This window comes from Nicotiana sylvestris, chromosome 12 (genome assembly GCF_000393655.2).
Source record: "Nicotiana sylvestris chromosome 12, ASM39365v2, whole genome shotgun sequence".
Classification (NCBI taxonomy): domain Eukaryota; kingdom Viridiplantae; phylum Streptophyta; class Magnoliopsida; order Solanales; family Solanaceae; genus Nicotiana; species Nicotiana sylvestris.
In genome coordinates this window covers 131,893,537-131,913,103 of record NC_091068.1, presented here as the reverse complement: position 1 = coordinate 131,913,103, position 19,567 = coordinate 131,893,537, and the positions used below count along the sequence as shown (strand labels likewise).

General features: G+C 42.7%; 1 protein-coding gene across 1 annotated transcript; it reads left to right on the top strand.

Moving 5' to 3' along the window:
- Positions 1-5,113: 5,113 nt before the first annotated feature.
- On the top strand, positions 5,114-5,995 carry LOC138883754 (uncharacterized). Its single transcript, XM_070164464.1, has one exon. It carries the CDS (start codon positions 5,114-5,116, stop codon positions 5,993-5,995), a length of 882 nt encoding a protein of 293 aa, XP_070020565.1.
- The last annotated feature ends 13,572 nt before the right edge of the window (positions 5,996-19,567 follow it).

Genomic DNA, 19,567 nt, shown 5'->3' with positions numbered 1-19,567 from the left:
TACGTAAGAAATAATAAACTTGACAACAAACATGTATGGTAGCTTATCTTTGGCATTAAAGTATTTAAGAATTCTTCTTGGTAGTATTTATTGGTATCATTTTTTGCTGAGTCAAAAATTGAAAAATATTTATTTTTATTTAAAAAATTTGCAATCAACCTTTTATTTAGTTGATCAACATATTCATTTCTGCTAGCTAAGATATATTTTTAATTCTATCATGCGATGATAGAGATATTTCTCTTATTAAATGCACTACTATTACCATTGGGATTGATAATCAAGTGTTCAGGAAAAACCAAATCATCTTTTATTGGATGCTCTTATTCGTTTCCGACACGAATCTAGAAGACACTGAATACTGGATTTGTTCTTACTTTATATTTCTTGTCAGTTGAATCTTTTTCATTTGAGGCCAGAAGTATAACTTTGGCAAGCTAACTTTTACAGTCTCTACTTTTGTTGATTTTGGAACTACTGGTAGTCTTGACAGAAATCACCTCCCAAACTATTAATTTTCTACCAAACGATTCATTAATAAGAACTCCAGGCAATTATTGTGATCGTTTGACACTTTGCCAAAAGTGCTTCATTCCATATTATCAATTTTGCTATCCTTATAAATTTAGCACCATTGCTATGCTTTGATATATTTTTAATGGTTATTTAAGTTATTTGAAGAGGTATTGTGATGACCCAAAAGGTCATCTTTTATTTTAGAATCCGTTTCTGTATTCTGAGGCCTTGAAAAACTCATGTTATCTCTTTTCGATTTACGTGAGCAGTCCGGGCACGATACCGGAAAGCTTTTGTGTGAAAAATTTGAGAAACAATGAGTTTGGCCTTTAAACTAGGTTAAAGTTAACTTTGGTCAGTACTTTTGGTAAACGAACTCAGATCCGTAATTTGACGGTCCCATAGGGTCTGTAGTAAAATATGTGACTTGGGTGTATGTCCGGAATCGAATTCCGAGGTCCTTAGCCCGAGAAAAGAATTTTTAAAGAAAATTATTTGCTGCAAAATATAAAGACTTTTTTAAATGAAATGGTGTGAAAACTTGATAGTATCGGACCCGTATTTTGGTTCCGGAGCCCGATACAGGCTTAATATAATATTTAAGTCGAACCTGTGAAATTTGGTAAGAATTGGAGTTGATTTGATATAAATCGGACCCTAAGTTGAGAAAATAGAAATTTCAATGTTCTTAAAGAATTTCAAAATTTTGAGGTTAAATTCGTAGTTGTTGATGTTATTTTGATGATTTAATCGCACAAGTAAGTCCGTATGATATTTTTAGACTTGCGTGCATGTTTGGTTTGGAGCCCCGACGGCTCAGGTGAGTTTTGGATAGGCTACGGAGTGTTTTGAGACTTAAAGAAACTGCTAGTGTGATTGCAGATCTACAGACTTCGCATTTGCAAAGTTTGGCTTGCAAAATGCGAGCACCGCAATTGTGAAGGATCATCGCAATTGCGAATATTGGGGGCAGGGGACCTTCGCAAATGCGAAGTACATCATCGCAAATGCGAAATGCACAGTAGCCAGAATTGCGAACAATGTTCGCATTTGCGAAGGCAGCAGGCCAGGCCAACCTTTGCATTTGTGAAGCCTTGGCCGCATTTGCGAACTTGTCATCGCAAATGCGATAACTGCGACTGTATAAATTACAACTTAGATAAGATTTTCATTATTTTTCAAATCCTCTCAAACCCTAAGCTCTCATAGGCGATTTTTCAAAGAAAATTCTTCCCCAAATCATAGGTAAACAACTTCTAACTCATTTCTTTCAATCTACTTCATCTTTTTACATGATTTTATCTCAAAATCTAGGGGTTTTCATGGGAAATTTGGTATTTTTGGGAAGAAATTAGGATTTTCAAATTTTGGAGATTTGGACCTCAATTTGAGGTCGGATTTCAAAACTAATTGCATATTCGGGTTCATGGGTGAATGTGTAATCGGATTTTGGTTCGAACTTCGAGTTTTGACCAAGTAGGCCCAGGGTCGAGTTATGACGTTTTAGGAAAAACATTTGGGAATTCATATTCATGCATTAGAATTGGGTTATTTAGCATTTATTAATGTTATTGAATTAATTATGGCTAGATACGAGTGAATTGCTGGTGGAATAGAGAGGTAAAGCGGTGGTTGAGTGTTGAATTACCCGTTGGCTTGAGGTAAGTGTTTGGTTTAACCTTGACTTGAGGGAATAGGAATCCCCGACTTATGTGCTATGTGAAGTATCATGTGTGTGGGGTATAAGTGTGGTGAAGAGTACCTATGTGCCACCAAATTTCCATTCGTTCCCTTCCTCGTTTCCTATTATATCATTCCTTGTCTTAATTGCTACCTGCTTAAACTGCTTCCATGCCTTAATTGCTATTTGCTCATAAATGCTTCCATGCCTTAATTGCTACTAGCTCATAAATGCTTCCATGTCTAATTGTTTCATATTAACTGTTGCTCTCCTTATTAAAACATTCAATTATTTCCTGGTTTCGTTTTATTATACAGTTGGCCTTTATTGGTTTATGGATGCCTCATGGTACACCTTGGTTGGTCTCGCTGAGTAGTTTACACTGGTAAAGTCGTTTAATCGTAGTGATATTCTGTTGCGTGAATTGAGGTATAAGTACATTGGAGGATTTGGCTTAATCTGTGAAACACTTGTCTTTTTTTGTGATTTGTGTTGATTTGTATATTGGGATCAGGTTGCCTGCCGCAACAGTATATATGATGGGATCGGGTTGCACGCTGCAACAAAGAGTAATAAGGGTGGACAGGTGGGATCGGGTTGCGCGTCGCAACAGGAGGAATAAGGGTGATATGTGTTGAGGAATAATAAGGGTAAACAGGTGGGATCGGGTTGCACGCTGCAACAAGAAGGAATAAAAGTGAATATAGATTCTTTTGTTGTGTATATGATGGGATCGGGATGTGCGCTGCATCAATTGTTGTTATGTGTTCATTATCTGTTGAGATTTGTTATTCTGATGCTGGAACACCCTTAAGGATTGGTTATAGCTGAAATTTAGTGGAATAGTTGGGTTCCGGATTTACTTAAGCCAGTTACTGCTTTAATACACTTTTGTTTAGTATAAACTGTTGCAGGTTGTACATGTTGTATGCCCCGCCATAGCCTCATCACTATTTCATCGAGGTTAGGCTCGGCACTTACCAGTACATGGGGTCGGTTGTACTGATACTGCACTTTCTGTGCAGATTTTGGAGCTAGTGGGTAGTCCTGTAGGTGTCCGCAGGCCGTGGTGTCCCCTTCTATCTCATTTTATTTTCTGTTCTATCTACTTCAGACAGATGTAAAAATTTTGTTCAGACCTTTATTTGTAGCAATCTTAGACAGTTCGTGAGTTGTGACACCGGTTCTGGGTGGATGTTACTTTGGTTTTCATTATTGCATAAAGTTAATCATTTAAATTGTTTTCTTCCACAGTTATTTCCGCTCTTTTTATATTGTTAAGTAATAATCATTTGAAAGATAAAAGAAAAAGATAGAATATCCTGAAACGTTGGCTTGCCTAGCGAGAACAATGTTAATTGCCATCACGGTCCCGACGGTGGGACATTCGGGTAGTGACAAGTTGGTATCAGAGCTCTAGGTTACTAAGGTCTCACAATTCACAGACAAGCTTAGTAGAGTCTGAGGGATCAGTACAGAGACGTTTGTGCTTATCCCCAAGGGCTACAGAGTTAGGAACAGTTTTACTTCTATTTATCTCTGTCATGCGGTTTGATTTCTCAATGCTAATTGAACTTCTACTCTGTGCTTTCGCAGATGGTGAGAAAACGTACCACTTCTTCAGCTGATTAGCAGCCCAAGCCCCCAGCGGCAGCTTCTACGAGGGTTGAGGACGAGTTCGAGGCCATGCTAGAGTCCGAGGTAGGGGCAGAGCACAGCCTAGAGCGACAGCACAAGCAGCGGAGCCTTAGGTTGAGTTTGATGATGAGGTTCCGACCCAGACCGTTCCTCCGGGACCAGCTTAAGTCCTAGAGGGGTTCATAGCTACCTTGGTACTCCAGGATGCTCTGGTCCATCTAGTGGGCCTTATGGAGAGTGTCATGCAGACATACTTCCTGTGGCACTATCCATCTCTCAGGTTGGGGGAGGAGCACAAACTTCTGCTACTCGCACTCCGGAGCAGATGGCTCCCTAGTTTCAAACTCCCGCAGCTCAGCTAGTTTGGGTAGTCCCACTGGGTGTTGTAGCTCAAACCAGTGATAGATCAGTTATGTCTTTGGATACTTTGTGGAGATTAGACCGGTTCACCAAGCTCTTCACTACTACCTATGGCGGTACATCTTCAGAGGATCCCCATGACTATTTGGACAGTTGCCATGAGGTTCTTTGGAACATAGGGATAATGGAGACCAATGGGGTCCACTTTGCTATTTTTTGCTTATCAGGTTCCGCCAAGAAATGGTGGAGGGATGTTTGTTTGGCTAGACCAGCTGGGTCGCCTGCTTTGACTTGGGATCAGTTTTCGCAGCTATTTCTGGAGAAGTTTCTTCCTGTCACTCAGAGGGAGAACTATCGGAAGCAGTTTGAGCATCTCCAGCCGGGTTCTATGACCGTCACTCAATATAAGACCAGATTTATTGACTTGTCCCATCATGCTATTCTTATAATTCCCACCAAGAGAGAGAGAGAGGGGGGTGAGGAGGTTTATTGAGGGACTCGCTCAGCCTATTAGATTGCGGATGGCTAAGGAGACAGGGAGCAAGATTTCTTTCCAGGATGTGGCCAATGTGGCCCGGCGAGTTGAGGCAGTTCAATCTCAGAGGAGTGGTCAGGTGTCTGACAAGAGGCCTCGTCATTCAGGTAGGTTCAGTGGTGCCTCATCTGGAGGTAGGGATTCTTTTGATAGGGGCCATCCTCCCAGGACGTTTATTATGTACCTCATTCAGGACAGCTAGCTCCTATCAGAGCACCTCCTCTTCAGAGCTATTATCATGGTCAGTCGGCCTGCTAGGGTCAGTCTCAGTTTCCTCAACCCAGCATTCAGGTGGATGTTTTGAGTGTGGTAAGTATGGTCATATCCGTAGGGCTTGTCCGAGATTAGTGGGTGTTCAGTCGCAGCAGTAGAGTTCTTGTGCCATGATTCTGGCATCGCCCACCCAGCCAACTAGAGGTAGAGGTCAGGGAGCCACAGGTAGGGGTCAGCCCGCTAGAGGTGGAGGTCAGGCCATTAGAGGTGGAGGCCAGGCCGCTAGAGGTGGAGGCCAGCCAACAAGAGGCTATCCCTGGGATATAGTTCAGGGTGGTGGAGCCCAGCCCCAATGTTATGCTTTCCCAGCTAGGCCTGAGGCTGAGTCCTCCGATGTTGCTATCACAGGCACTGTTTCGGTTTGTAGTAGAGATGTTTCAGTTCTGTTTGATCCAGGGTCTACATACTCCTATGTGTCTTCTTATTTTGCTTCATATTTGGTTGTACCTCATGATTCTTTGAGTACCCCCGTATATATGTCCATGCCAATGGGTGATTCTATTATTGTAGATCGTGTTTATCGTTCATACGTGGTTATTATTGGGGGTCTTGAGACCCGTATAGACCTCTTACTTCTGGATATGGGTGATTTTGATGTCATATTGGGGATGAATTGGCTGTCACCTTATCATGTCATATTGGACAATCACGCCAAGACTGTGACCTTATCCTTGTCGGGTTTGCCTCGATTGGAGTGGAGAAGGACTCGCAGTCATTCTGTTAGTAGGGTTATTTCGTATATAAAGGCTCGGTGTATGGTTGAAAAAGGGTGTTTGGCTTATTTGGCGTATATTCATGATTCTATTGCTGAGGTTCCTTCTATGGATTCTGTGCTAGTTGTTCGAGATTTTCCAGAGGCATTTCCTGCAGACCTGCTAGAGATGCCACCCGATAGGAATATTGACTTTTGCATTGATTTGGCTCTAGGCGCTCAGCCCATTTCTATTCCGCCATGTCGTATAGCCCCGCCCAAGTTGAAAGAATTGAAATAATAGTTGCAGGACTTGCTGGATAAAGGCTTTATTATACCTAGTGTCTCGCCTTGGGGTGTGCCGGTGTTGTTCGTTAAGAAGAAGGATGGGTCGATGAGGATATGCATAGATTATCGGTAGTTGAACAAAGTCACCTTCAAGAACAAGTATCCATTGCCGAGGATTGATGATTTATTTGATCAGCTTCAGGGTGCCAAAGTGTTTTCGAAGATTGATTTGAGATCTAGCTACCATCAGTTGAGTATTAGGGCATCTGTTGTCCATAAGACAGCTTTTCGCACTAGGTACGGGCATTATGAGTTCTTAGTGATGTCATTTTGGTTGATAAATGCCCCAGCAGACTTTATGGATTTGATGAACCGGGTGTTCAAGCCTTACCTGAATTCCTTTATGATTGTCTTCATTGATGATATTTTGATTTACTCCAGCAACCGAGAGGAGCATGAGCAGCATCTTCAAGTTGTTCTTTAGACTTTGAGAGCAGTCAGTTATATGCTAAGCTTTTGAAGTGTGAGTTTTGGTTGAGTTCAATTTCATTCTTGGGTCACATTGTATCAGTAGAGGGTATTCAGATAGATCTGAAAAAGATAGAGGTGGTCAAGGACTAGCCTAGACCCACATCAACTACAGAGATCCGGAGTTTCTTGGGTTTGGCGGGCTATTACCGTCGGTTTATTGAGGGGTGTTTATCTATAACAACCCCGATGACCAGGTTGACCTAGAAGGGTGCCCAATTCAGGTGGTCGGACGAGTGTGAGGTGAGCTTTCAGAAGCTCAAGACATCTTTGACTACGACGCCGATGTTGGTGTTGCCCACAGGTTCAGGGCCATATACAGTATATTGTGACGCATCTCGTATTGGACTTGGTGCGGTGTTGATGCAGAATGGCAAGGTTATTGCATATGCTTCGACAGTTGAAGATTCGCGAGAAGAATTATCCAGTTCATGATTTGGAGTTAGCAGTCATTGTTCACGCGCTGAATATTTGGAGGCATTACTTATATGGCAAGATCACAAGAGTCTTCAGTATTTGTTCAAGCAGAAGGAGCTAAACTTGAGGCAGAGAAAGTGGGTGGAACTATTGAAAGACTATGATATCACCATCTTGTATCATCCGGGAAAGGCCAATGTAGTGGCCGTTGCTTTGAGTAGGAAGTCAGTTAGTATGGGAAGCCTTGCATATATTCCGGTCGGTGAGAGACCGCTTGCTTTGGATGTTCAGGCTTTAGCCAATCAGTTCATGAGGTTGGATGTTTCTGAGCCCAGTCGTGTTTTAGCTTGTATAGTCGTTCGGTCTTCATTATTTGATCATATCAGAGATCGGCAGTATGATGACCCTCATTTTCTTGTCCTTAGGGACACAGTGTAGCACAGTGGTGCCAAGCAGGTCACAGTTGGAGATGATGGAGTTTTGAAGATGTAGGGTCGTATTTGCGCGCCTAATGTGGATGGACTTCGTGAGTTGATTCTAGAGGAGGCCTATAGTTCCCGGTATTCCATTCATCCGGGTGCCGCTAAGATGTATCAGGACTTGCGACAACATTATTGGTAGAGGAGGATGAAGAAAGATATTGTTGCGTATGTAGCTCAGTGTTTGAATTGTCAACAGGTAAAGTGCGAGCATCAAAGACCTGGTGGTTTGCTTCAGTAGATTGAGATTCCTCAGTGGAAGTGGCAGCGTATCACTATGGAATTTGTTGTTGGACTCCCACGGACTCAGAGAAATTTCGATGTGGTATGGGTTATTGTTGATAGGCTGACTAAGTCAGCGCATTTCATTCCTGTGGCAGTCTCCTATTCTTTAGAGAGGTTAGCTGAGATCTATATCCGGGAGATTGTTCGTCTTCATGGTGTGCCCGTGTCTATCATTTCTGACCAAGGTACGTAGTTTACCTCGCATTTCTGGAGAGCAGTTTAGTGTGAGCTGGGTACACGGGTCAAGTTGAGCACAACATTTCATCCTCAGACGGACGGGCAGTCCGAGCATACCATTCAGATTTTGGAAGATATGCTCCGAGCATGTGTTATTGACTTTGGAAGTTCTTGGGATCAGTTCTTGCCATTAGTGGAGTTCGCCTACAACAACAGCTATCAGTCGAGCATCCAGATGGCTCCCTATGAGGCATTATATGGTAGACGGTGTCGATCGCCGATTGGGTGGTTTGAGCCGGGAGATGCTCAATTGTTGGGTACGTATTTAGTCTTGGACAAGGTTAAGATCATTCAAGATAGGCTTCGTGCAGCTCAGTCCAGGCAAAAGAGTTATGCCGACCGCAAGGTTCGTGGTGTGGCATTCATGGTTGGAGAGCGAGTGTTGCTTCGGGTGTCGCTTATGAAGGGCGTGATGAGATTTGGGAAGAAGGGCAAGCTAAGCCCTAGGTTTATTGGGCCTTTTGAGATCCTTGATCGAGTGGGAGAGGTGGCTTACAGACTTTCATTGCTGCCGAGTTTATCAGCTCTGCATCCAGTGTTTTATGTGTCCATGCTTCGGAAGTATCACGGTGATCCATCCCACGTGTTAGACTTCAGCACTGTCCAATTGGACAAGGACTTGACCTATGGGGAGGAGCCGATAGCTATTCTAGACCGGCAGGTGCGTCAGTTGATATCAAAGAATTTCCCTTCAGTTCGTGTGCAGTAGAGAGGTCAACCTGTTGAACCAGCGACCTGGGAGTCCGAGTCTGATATGCGGAGCCAATATCCCCATCTTTTCACCTACTCAGGTACTTTTCTATGTTCGTTCGAGGACGAACGATTGTTTTAGAGGTGGAGAATGTGATGACCTAAAAGGTCATCTTTTATTTTAAAATCCGTTTCCATATTCTGAGGCCTTGAAAACCTCCTTTTGTCTCTCCTTGCTTTGCGTACACAGTCTGGGCGTGATACCAGAAAGCTTTTGTGTGAAACAATTTGAGAAATAATGAGTTTGGCCTTTAAAATAGGTTAAAGTTGACTTCGGTCAGCATTTTTGGTAAATGGACCCGGACTCATGATTTGACGGTCATGTAGGGTCTATAGTAAAATATGGGACTTGGGCGTATTCCCGAAATCGAATTCCGAGGTCCTTAGCCCGAGAAAAGAATTTTTAAAGAAAATTATTTGCTGGAAAATATAAAGATTTTTTGAAATGAAATGGTGTAAACTCTTGATGGTATCAGCCCGTATTAGGTTCCGGAGCCCGGTACAGGCTTAATATAATATTTAAGTCGAACCTGTGAAATTTGGTAAGAATCGGAGTTGATTTGATATAAATCGGACCCTTAGTTGAGAGAATGAAAATTTCAATGTTCTTAAAGAATTTCATGAATTTGAGGTTAAATTCATAGTTGTTGATGTCATTTTGATAATTTAATCACACGAGCAAGTCCGTATGATATTTTTAGACTTGTGTGCATGTTTGATTTGGAGATCCGAGGGCTCGGGTGAGTTTTTGATAGTCTACGGAGTGTTTTGAGACTTAAGGAAATTGCTGGTGTGATTGAAGGTCTGCATACATCGCATTTGCAAAGTCTGGCTTGCAAATGCAAGCACCGCAATTGCGAAGGATCATCGCAATTGCAAAGACTGGGAAGGGCAGGGGACCTTCGCAAATGCGAAGTTCATCGTCGCAAATGCGACATGCACAGTAGCCGCAATTGTGAACAATGTTCGCAATTTCGAAGGCAACAGGCCAGGCCAACCTTCGCATTTGCGAAGCCTTCTCCACATTTCTGAGTTCGCATTTGCGAACTTTTCATCGCAAATGCGATAACTGCGACTATGTAAATTATAACTTAGATGGGATTTTCATCATTTTTCAAATCCTCTCAAACCCTAAGCTCTCATAGGCGATTTTCCAAAGAAAAGTTCTTCTCCAAATCATAGGAAAACAACTTCTAACTCATTTCTTTCAATATACTTCATCTTTTTACATGATTTCATCTCAAAATCTAGGATTTTTCATGGGAAATTAGGTGTTTTTGGGTAGAAATTAGGATTTTTAAATTTTGAGGATTTGGACCTCAATTTAAGGTCGGATTTCAAAACTAATTGCATATTTGGGTTCGTGGGTGAATGGGTAGTCAGGCTTTGGTTCGAACTTCGAGTTTTGACCAAGCGGGCCGGGGGTCGAGTTTTGACTTTTTGGGGAAAACATTTGAGAATTCATATTCATGCATTAGAATTGGGTTATTCATAATTTATTGATGTTATTGAATTAATTATGGCTAGATACGAGTGAATTGGTGGTGGAATCGAGAGGTAAAGCAATGGTTGAGTGTTGAATTACCCGTTGGCTTGAGGTAAGTATTTGGTTTAACCTTGACTTGAGAGAATAGGAATCCCCAACTTATGTGGTATGTGAAATCTCATGTGTGTGGCATATAGGTGTGGTGACGAGTACCAATGCGCCACCAAATTTCCAATTTTAATTCGTTCCCTTCCCCGTTTCCTATTATATCATTCCTTGTCTTAATTGCTACCTGCTTAAACTGCTTCCATGCCTTAATTGCTAGCTCATAAATGCTTCCATGCCTTAATTGCTACTTGCTCATAAATGCTTTCATGTCTAATTGCTTCATATTAATCGTAGGTCTCCTTATTAAAGCATTCAATGATTTCCTGGTTTTGTTTTATTATATTGTTTTTCTTTATTGGTTTATGGGTGCCTCGTGGTACACCTTGGTTGGTCTCGCTGAGTAGTTTACACTGGTGAAGTTGTTTAATCGTAGTGATATTCTGTTGTTGTGACGACCCAAAGGGTCATCACCTATTTTCTTACCCATTATGTGCTTCCGAGGCCTTGAAAATCTCATTTAGAGTCGCTTCAATTTGCGTGCGTAGTCCGGACACGTAGCCGAAAAGCTTAAATATGAAATTTTGTGAAAAATGCTAAGTTTTGATGTTAAAATGAATAAATTTGACTTCGGTCAACATTTTGGGTAAACGGACCCGGACCCGTGATTTGACAGTCCCGGAGGGTCCGTAGGAAAATATGGGACTTGGGCATATGCCCGGAATCGAATTTCGAGGTCCCAAGCCCGAGAAATGAATTTTTGAGTAAAATTATTTTTCTGAAATTTATAAAGAAAATTGAAATGAAAATTGGTTAGAACGTGCTGGTATCGGGCTCGTATTTTAGTTTCGGTGCCCGGTACAGGTATTATATGTGGTTTAAGATATTTCTGTGAAGTTTGGTTGAAATTGGACGTCGTTTGACGTGTTTCGGACTTAAAACTCTAAATTTGAAAGTTTATGAAGTTTGAAGAAAAACTAGTGATTTTGAGGTTAGATTCGTGGTTTTTATGTTATTTTGGCGATTTGATTGCACGGTTAAGTTCGTAGAACGTTGTTGAGTTAGTGCATGTGTTTGGCTAGGAGCCCTGAGGGCTCGGGAGTGTTTCGGAGTGGTTTCAAACTTAGAAAAATTGCAGATTTGCTTCAGCTGTTGCAGACCCAGTTTCTTCTACGCGTTCGCATTGTTCCTCTCGCGTTTGCGATGCTCTAATTTTTCCTCCTTCACGTTCACGTTCCTCACCTTGCATTCACGTAGGGTTATTTGACTCTGAGGGCTGAGTCTCCTTTTCTTCAGCGCGTTCGCGTAAGCCTACTCGCGTTCGCGTAGCTTTGCCTCTTCGCGTTCGCGTGCCTCTTCCCGCGTTCGCATAGACCAATTTCAGAGCCTCACCATTTTACTCTCCGCGTTCACGTGCCTCCTTCCGCGAACGTGATGGTCTGTTAAGCCCTACCCTTCGCGAACGCGACAAGCCTGTCGCGAACGCGAAGGGCAATTTCGCCCAGTTATATTTTTAATTTTCAGAAACAGTAGCTACGGGATTTCATTAAGCTTTCACAAACTCCTTCTTCTCCAAGGTCCTTAGGCGTCCATTGAAGCTATCCTTCACCAAAGACTTCGTGGGTTAGTAATCCTTGCTTGTTTCCTTCCATTTTCTTCAACATCTCATGAATTCCTAAGCCTAAAACATGTAATTTAGGGTAGAAAATTGGGGATTTGGGTAGAGTTAGGACTTTTTGATTTTTCTTGATTTAGACCTCATTTTGGGGTCAAATTTGAAAACAAATTATATATTCGGGCTCGTTGGTGAATGGGAGATATGAATTTGGTCTGAACCTCGCGTTTTGACCAAGCGAGTCCGGGGTCGATTTTTGGGATTTTGGGAAAAAAGCTTGGAAATCTATAATTAGGCATTGGGTTTGATTTGATTAGCATATATTGATATTATGAAGTCATTATTGTATAGACTTGATTTAGTTGGAGCCGAATTCGAGAGGGAAAGCGGTTGTTGTGGACTGATTTGGCCGTGGAAGTTGAGGTAAGTGTTTGGTCTAACCTTAGCTTGAGGGAATAGAAGTTGAGTCTTAATTGCTACTTGCTAATTGCCAGAGATGTAGTTCAGGGTGGTAGGGCACAGCCCCGATGTTACGCCCTTCCAGCTAGGCCCGAGGTTGAGGTTTCAGATGTAGTCATTACATGTACCATTCTGGTTTGTGATAGAGATGCTTCAGTGCTATTTGATCCAGGGTCTACGTATTCGTATGTGTCATCTTATTTTGCACCGTACCTGGTCATGCCTAGTGATTCATTGAGTATTATTGTTTATGTGTCTACATCGGTGGGTGATTCTATTATGGTCGATCGAGTTCATCATTCATGTATTGTGGTGATTGGGGGTCTTGAGGCCCGTGTCGATTTGTTGTTGTTAGACATGGTCGACTTCGATGTTATATTGGGGATGGACTAGTTATCCCCGTACTACGCCATCTTGGATTGTCACGCCAAGACTGTGACCTTAGCTTTACCGGATTTGCCCCGTTTAGAGTGGAGGGGGACTCCTGTCATTCTACCCGCAGTGTTATCTCGTACGTGAAGGCTCAGCGTATGGTCGAGAAGGGGTGTTTGGCCTATTTTGCTTATGTTCGTGATTCCAGTGCTGAGGTTCCCTATATTGATTCGGTGCCCGTGGTTCGTGAGTTTCCTGATGTTTTCCCTTCAGACTTGACGGGTATGCCACCCGATAGGGATATTGATTTCTGCATCGGTTTGATTCCTGGCACTCAACCCATTTCTATTCCGCCATATCGCATGGCCCCGCCAGAGTTGAAAGAGTTGAAGGAGCAGTTGCAAGATTTGCTTGAGAAGGGTTTCATTAGACCCTGCATTTCACCTTGGGGTGCGCCGGTGTTGTTTGTCAAGAAAAAGGATGGTTCGATGAGAATGTGCATGATTACCGGCAGTTGAACAAAGTCACCATCAAGAATAAGTATCCACTGCCGAGGATTGATGATTTGTTCGATTAGCTTCAGGGTGCCAAGGTATTTTCAAAAATAGACTTGAGATCTGGCTACCATTAGTTGAGGATTAGGGCATCTGATGTCCCTAAGACAGCTTTTCGCACTCGGTATGGGCATTAGGAGTTCTTGGTCATGTCATTTGGGTTGACAAATGCCCTAGCAGCTTTTATGGATTTGATGAACCGAGTGTTCAGGTCTTATTTGGACTCATTCGTGATAGTCTTCATTGATGATATTCTGGTATATTCCCGCAGCCAAGAAGAGCACGAGCTGCATCTCAGAGTAGTTCTTCAGACTCTGAATGATAGTCAGCTATATGCGAAGTTCTTGAAGTGTGAGTTCTAGTTGAGTTCAGTTGCATTCCTGGGTCATGTCGTATCAGCAGAGGATATTCAGGTTGACCCGAAGAAGATTGAGGTAGTTAAGAACTGGCCTAGACCAGCATCAGCTATAGAGATTCGGAGTTTCTTGGGGTTGGTAGGCTACTATCGTCGGTTCGTGGAGGGATTCTCATCTATTGCAGCCCCGATGACCAGGTTGACCCAGAAAGGTGCCCAGTTCAGATGGTTAGACGAGTGTGAGGTGAGCTTTCAGAGGCTCAAGACATCTCTGACTACGGCACCAGTATTGGCTTTGCCCACAGGTTCAGGGCCTTATATAGTCTATTATGATGCTTCCCGTATTGGGCTTGGTGCAGTGCCGATGCAGGATGGCAAGGTCATTGCTTATGCTTCGAGGCAGTTGAAGATTCATGAGAAGAACTATCCAGTGCATGATTTGGAGTTGGCAGCCATTGTTCACGCATTGAAGATTTGGAGGCACTATCTGTATGGCGTGGTGTGTGAGGTTTTCACTAATCACAAGAGTCTTCAGTACTTGTTCAAGTAAAAGGAGTTGAATTTGAGGTAGAGGAGGTGGTTGGAGTTGTTGAAGGATTATGATGTCACTATCATATATCACCCGGGGAAGGCCAATGTGGTGGCCGATGCTTTGAGTAGGAAGTCAGCTAGTATGGGCAGTCTTGCTTTTATTCCGGTCAGTCAGAGGCCGCTTGCTTTGGATGTTCAGGCCTTAGCCAATCAATTCGTGAGGTTGGATATTTCTAAGCCTAGTCGAGTATTAGCTTGCACGGTCGCTCGTTATTCGTTATTGGAGCATATCTGTGATTGGCAGTTTGATGATCCCCATTTGTGTCCTTAGAGACACGGTGCAACGTAGAGGTGCCAAGCAGGTTACCTTAAATGCTGATGGAGTTTTGAGACTGCAGGGGTGAGTTTGGGTGCCTAATGTGGAGGGGCTTCGAGAGTTGATTTTAGAGGAGGCCCATAGTTCCCGGTACTCTATTCATTCGGGTGCCGCGAAGATGTATTAAGATTTGCGGCAACATTATTGGTGGCGTAGAATGAAGAAGGATATTATGGCATTTGTGGCATGGTGTTTGAATTGTCAGCAGGTTAAGTACGAGCATCAGAGGCCTGGTGGTTTATTTCAGAGGATTGAGCTTCCCGAGTAGAAGTGGGAGCGGATCAATATGGACTTCGTTACTGGACTTCTGCTGACTCGGAAGAAGTTCGACGCATTTTGGTCATTGTTGATAGGCTGACCAAATCAGCGCATTTTATTCCTGTGGCAGTCTCTTATTCATCCGAGAGGTTAGCTGAGATCTATATCCGGGAGATTGTTCGCCTTCATGGTGTGCCGGTATCTATCATTTCGAACCGAGGTACGCAGTTTACCTCGCGTTTCTGGAGAGAAGTTCAGTGAGAGTTAGGCACCCAGGTTGAGTTGAGTACAATATTTCATCCTCAAATGGACGGGCAGTCCGAGCGGACTATTCAGGTATTGGAGGATATGCTCTGAGCTTGTATTATTGACTTTGGAGGTTCATGGGATCAGTTCTTGCCTTTAGCAGAGTTTGCCTACAACAACAACTACCAGTCGAGTATCCAGATGGCTCCTTATGAGGCTTTATATGGTAGGCAGTGTCGATCTCCGGTTGGATGGTTTGAGTCGGGAGAGGCTCGGTTGTTGGGTACAGATTTGGTTCAGGAGGCCTTAGACAAGGTCAGGATCATTCAGGATAGGCTTCGTACAACCCAGTCCAGGCAAAAAAGTTATGCAGACCGCAAGGTTCGAGGTGTGGCGTTCATGGTTGGTGAGCGGGTATTTCTCCGAGTGTCACCTATGAAGGGCGTGATAAGATTCGGGAAGAAGGGCAAGCTTAGCCCTAGGTTCATTGGCCCGTTTGAGATTCTTGATCGCGTGGGAGAGGTGGCTTATATACTTGCATTTTCGCCTAGCTTATCAGTCGTGCATCCAGTTTTTCGTGCGTCCATGCTCCGAAAATATCACGGCGATCCATCCCACGTGTTATATTTTAGCACTGTCCAGTTGGACAAGGATCTGTCTTATGAGGAGGAGCCGACAGCTATTCTAGACTGGTAGGTTCGTCAGTTGAGATCCAAGAGTTTCCCTTATGTTCGTGTTCAGTGGAGAGGTCAGCCTCCTGAGGCATCGACCTAGGAGTCCGAGTCTGATATGTGGAGCCGTGATTCCCACCTATTCCCCGACTCAGGTACTTCTTTCTTTTGTCCGTTCGAGGACGAATGGTTGTTTTAGAGGTGGAGAATGTGATGACCCAAAGGGTCATCACCTATTTTCTTACCCATTATGTGCTTCCAAGGCCTTGAAAACTTCATTTAAAGTCGCTTCGATTTGCATGCATAGTCCGGGCTTGTAGCCGGAAAGTTTAAATATGAAATTTTGTGAAAATGCTAAGTTTTGATGTTAAAATTAATAAATTTGACTTCGGTCAATATTTTGGGTAAACAGATCTCGGACCCGTGATTTGATGGTCCCGGAGGGTCCGTAGGAAAATACGGGACTTGGGTGTATTCCCGGAATCAAATTTTGAGGTCCCAAGCCCGAGAAATGAATTTTTGAGTAAAATTGTTTTTCTGAAATTTATAAAGAAAATTGAAATGAAAATTGGTTAGAACGTGTTGGTATCGGGCCCGTATTTTGGTTCCAGCACCCGATACAGGTATTATATGTGGTTTAAGATATTTCTGAAGTTTGGTTGAAATTGGACGTCGTTTGACGTGTTTCGGACTTAAAACTCTAAATTTGAAAGTTTATGAAGTTTGAAGAAAAACTAGTGATTTTGATGTTTGATTCGTGGTTTTTGATGTTATTTTGGCGATTTGATCGCACGGTTAAGTTCGTAGAATGTTGTTGAGTTAGTGCATCTGTTTGGCTAGGAGCCCCGAGGGCTCGGGAGTGTTTCGGAGTGCTTTCAAACTTAGAAAAATTGCAGATTTGCTTCAGGTGTTGCAGACCCAATTTCTTCTACGCGTTCGCATTGTTCCTCTCGCGTTCGCGATGCTCTAATTTTTCCTCCTTCGCGTTCGCGTTCCTGACCTCGAGTTCGCATAGGGTTATTTGACTCTGAGGGCTGAGTCTCCTTTTCTTTAGCGCGTTCACGTAAGCCTACTCGCGTTCGCGTAGCTTTGCCTCTTAGCGATCGCGTGCCTCTTTCAGCGTTCGCATAGACCAATTTCAGGGCCTCACCATTTTACTCTCCGCATTTGCGTGCCTCCTTCCGCGAATGCGATGGTCTGTTAAGCCCTACCCTTCGCGAACGCGACCATCCTGTCGCGAACGCGAAGGGCAATTTCGCCCAGTTATATTTTTAATTTTCAGAAACAGTAGCTACGGGATTTCATTAAGTTTTCACAAACTCCTTCTTCTCCAAGGTCCTTAGGCATCCATTGAAGCTATCCTTCACCAAAGACTTCGTGGGTTAGTAATCCTTGCTTGTTTCCTTCCATTTTCTTAAACATCTCATGAATTCCTAAGCCTAAACATGTAATTTAGGGTAGAAAATTGGGGATTTGGGTAGAGTTAGAGCTTTTTGATTTTTCTTGATTTAGACCTCGTTTTGGGGTCAAATTTGAAAACAAATTATATATTCGGGCTCGTGGGTGAATGGGAGATATAAATTTGGTTTGAACCTCGCGTTTTGACCAAGCGGGCCCGGGGTCGATTTTTGGGATTTTGGGAAGAAAGCTTGGAAATCTATAATTAGGCATTGGGTTTGATTTGTTTAGCATATATTGATATTATGAAGTCATTATTGAATAAACTTGATTGAGTTGGAGCCGAATTCGAGAGGGAAAGCGGTTGTTGTGGATTGATTTGGCCGTGGAAGTTGAGGTAAGTGTTTGGTCTAACCTTAGCTTGAGGGAATAGAAGTTGAGTCTTAATTGCTACTTGCTAATTGTCGAGTACGATGTATATGCATGGTGACGAGTATCTATACATTGGTGTCTAGCATGACCGTGAGTCCTTATATTGCGAATATCCTGGTTTTATTATAACTTCCATGCTTGATTGATGATTTCTATATGTTGTAGAGAGTATGTGAAAGGAAATTGTGATCTTTAAACTTCGTGGAGCGTTGGCTCGAGTTGAAATACAAATTGTGAAGGTATATGAGATATTTAAATCTTTGGAGCATTGGCTCAAGTGATAATGTGAACTATGAGATGAAAGTGAAAGAAAGAGAAAGAGTTATTGGTTTATTCCCTTGCCGGGACGTTTTGTTGTTTTGTTGATTTTCTCCCTTGCCGGGATATGGAAATTTATTGATATTGTTCCCTTGTCGGAATTTAACTGTTTAATTGCATTCCCTTGCCGGAATTTCTATCATTATTAGTTTACTTCCTTTCCCCTTATTTGTGATTGTTGTTTGGGTGAGGAAAGAGTGTAAAGCACGAAGGGTGATGTTGTGCACTGCTTGATATTGTGAGGAAAGAGTGTAAAGCACGAAGGGTGATGTCGTGCCATACGATGTACCATTCCGTACTAATATTCATTGATTATACTGTGAGGAAAGAGAGTAAACGCACGAAGCGTGATATCGTGGACATGATTATTGATACGATTGATTTGGTGAGGACGAGAGTAAAGCATGAAGGGTGATGCCGTGCAAGTTTAGGATTTCTGATTCATATTGATATTCTGACCTTGTTGTTTCTTTCTTTATTTGAGATTACTTATTTGAAACTGTTATCTCCCCACAGCATGCTCCCCTTCCTTTATTAATTGTTTACTTCCTGTATTTCTTTTTCGTTGTATATGTATATTCGAACTGCACAAGTTTACTTGGTAGTCTGGTCCTAGCCTCGTCACTACTTCGCCGAGGTTAGGCTGGACACTTACCAGCACATGGGGTCGGTTGTGTTGATACTACACTCTGTGCTCTTTTGCATAGATCCAGGTCTTGGATAGCAGCAGTAGAAAGAGAGTCAGCCTTCAGTCCACTGAGACACCGAGGTAGCCTTGCAAGCGTCCGCAGGCCCAGCGTTTCCTCTCTCTTTTATTTCAATCTGTTATCTCATGTTTCCGAGACAAACAGTTTATATTCTTCTTTCAAACGGTTGTATTTAGTACTCTTAGAAGTTAGTGTGTAATGTGACACCAGTTCTTGGGTAGAGGCATATGTTGATTTCCGCATTATTGTTCAGTTTCTTTAATTTATGTCTTCCACATATTTATTTAATTCCGTTGTTTTCATGATATTACTGATAATTGTCAAAATAAGTAACTTGTTAATGAAGTAGCAGTTAAGAATTGGCTTGCCTAGCTCACATTAGTAGGCGTCATCACGACTCTCGAGGGTGGGAAATCCGGGTCGTGACAGTTGCGTGAAATGAGGTATAAGTACATTGGAGGATTTGACTTAATTTGTGAATCACTCTTCTTTATTTTTGTAATTTGTGTTGATTTGTATATTGGGATCGGGTTGCACGCCGCAACAGTATTATATGATGGCATCGAGTTGCACACCGCAATAAGGAGTAATAAGGGTGGACAGGTGGGATCGGGTTGTGCGCCGCAACAGGAGGAATAAGGGTGATATGTGTTGAGGAGTAATAAGAGTGGACAGGTAGGATCGGGTTGCACGCTGCAACAAGAAGGAATAAAAGTGAATATTGATTCTGTTGTTGTGTATATGATGGGATCGAGATGCGCGCCGCATCAATTGTTGTTAAGTGTTCATTATCTATTGAGGTCTATTATTTTGATGATGGAACACCTTTAAGGATTGGTTATAGCTGAAATTTAGTGGAACAATTGGGTTCCGGATTTACTTAATGCCAGTTATTGCTTTAATACACTTTGTGCAGGTTATACATGTTGTATGCCCCATTGTAGCCTCATCACAACTTCGTCGAGGTTAGGCTCGGCACTTACCAGTACATGGGGTCGGTTGTACT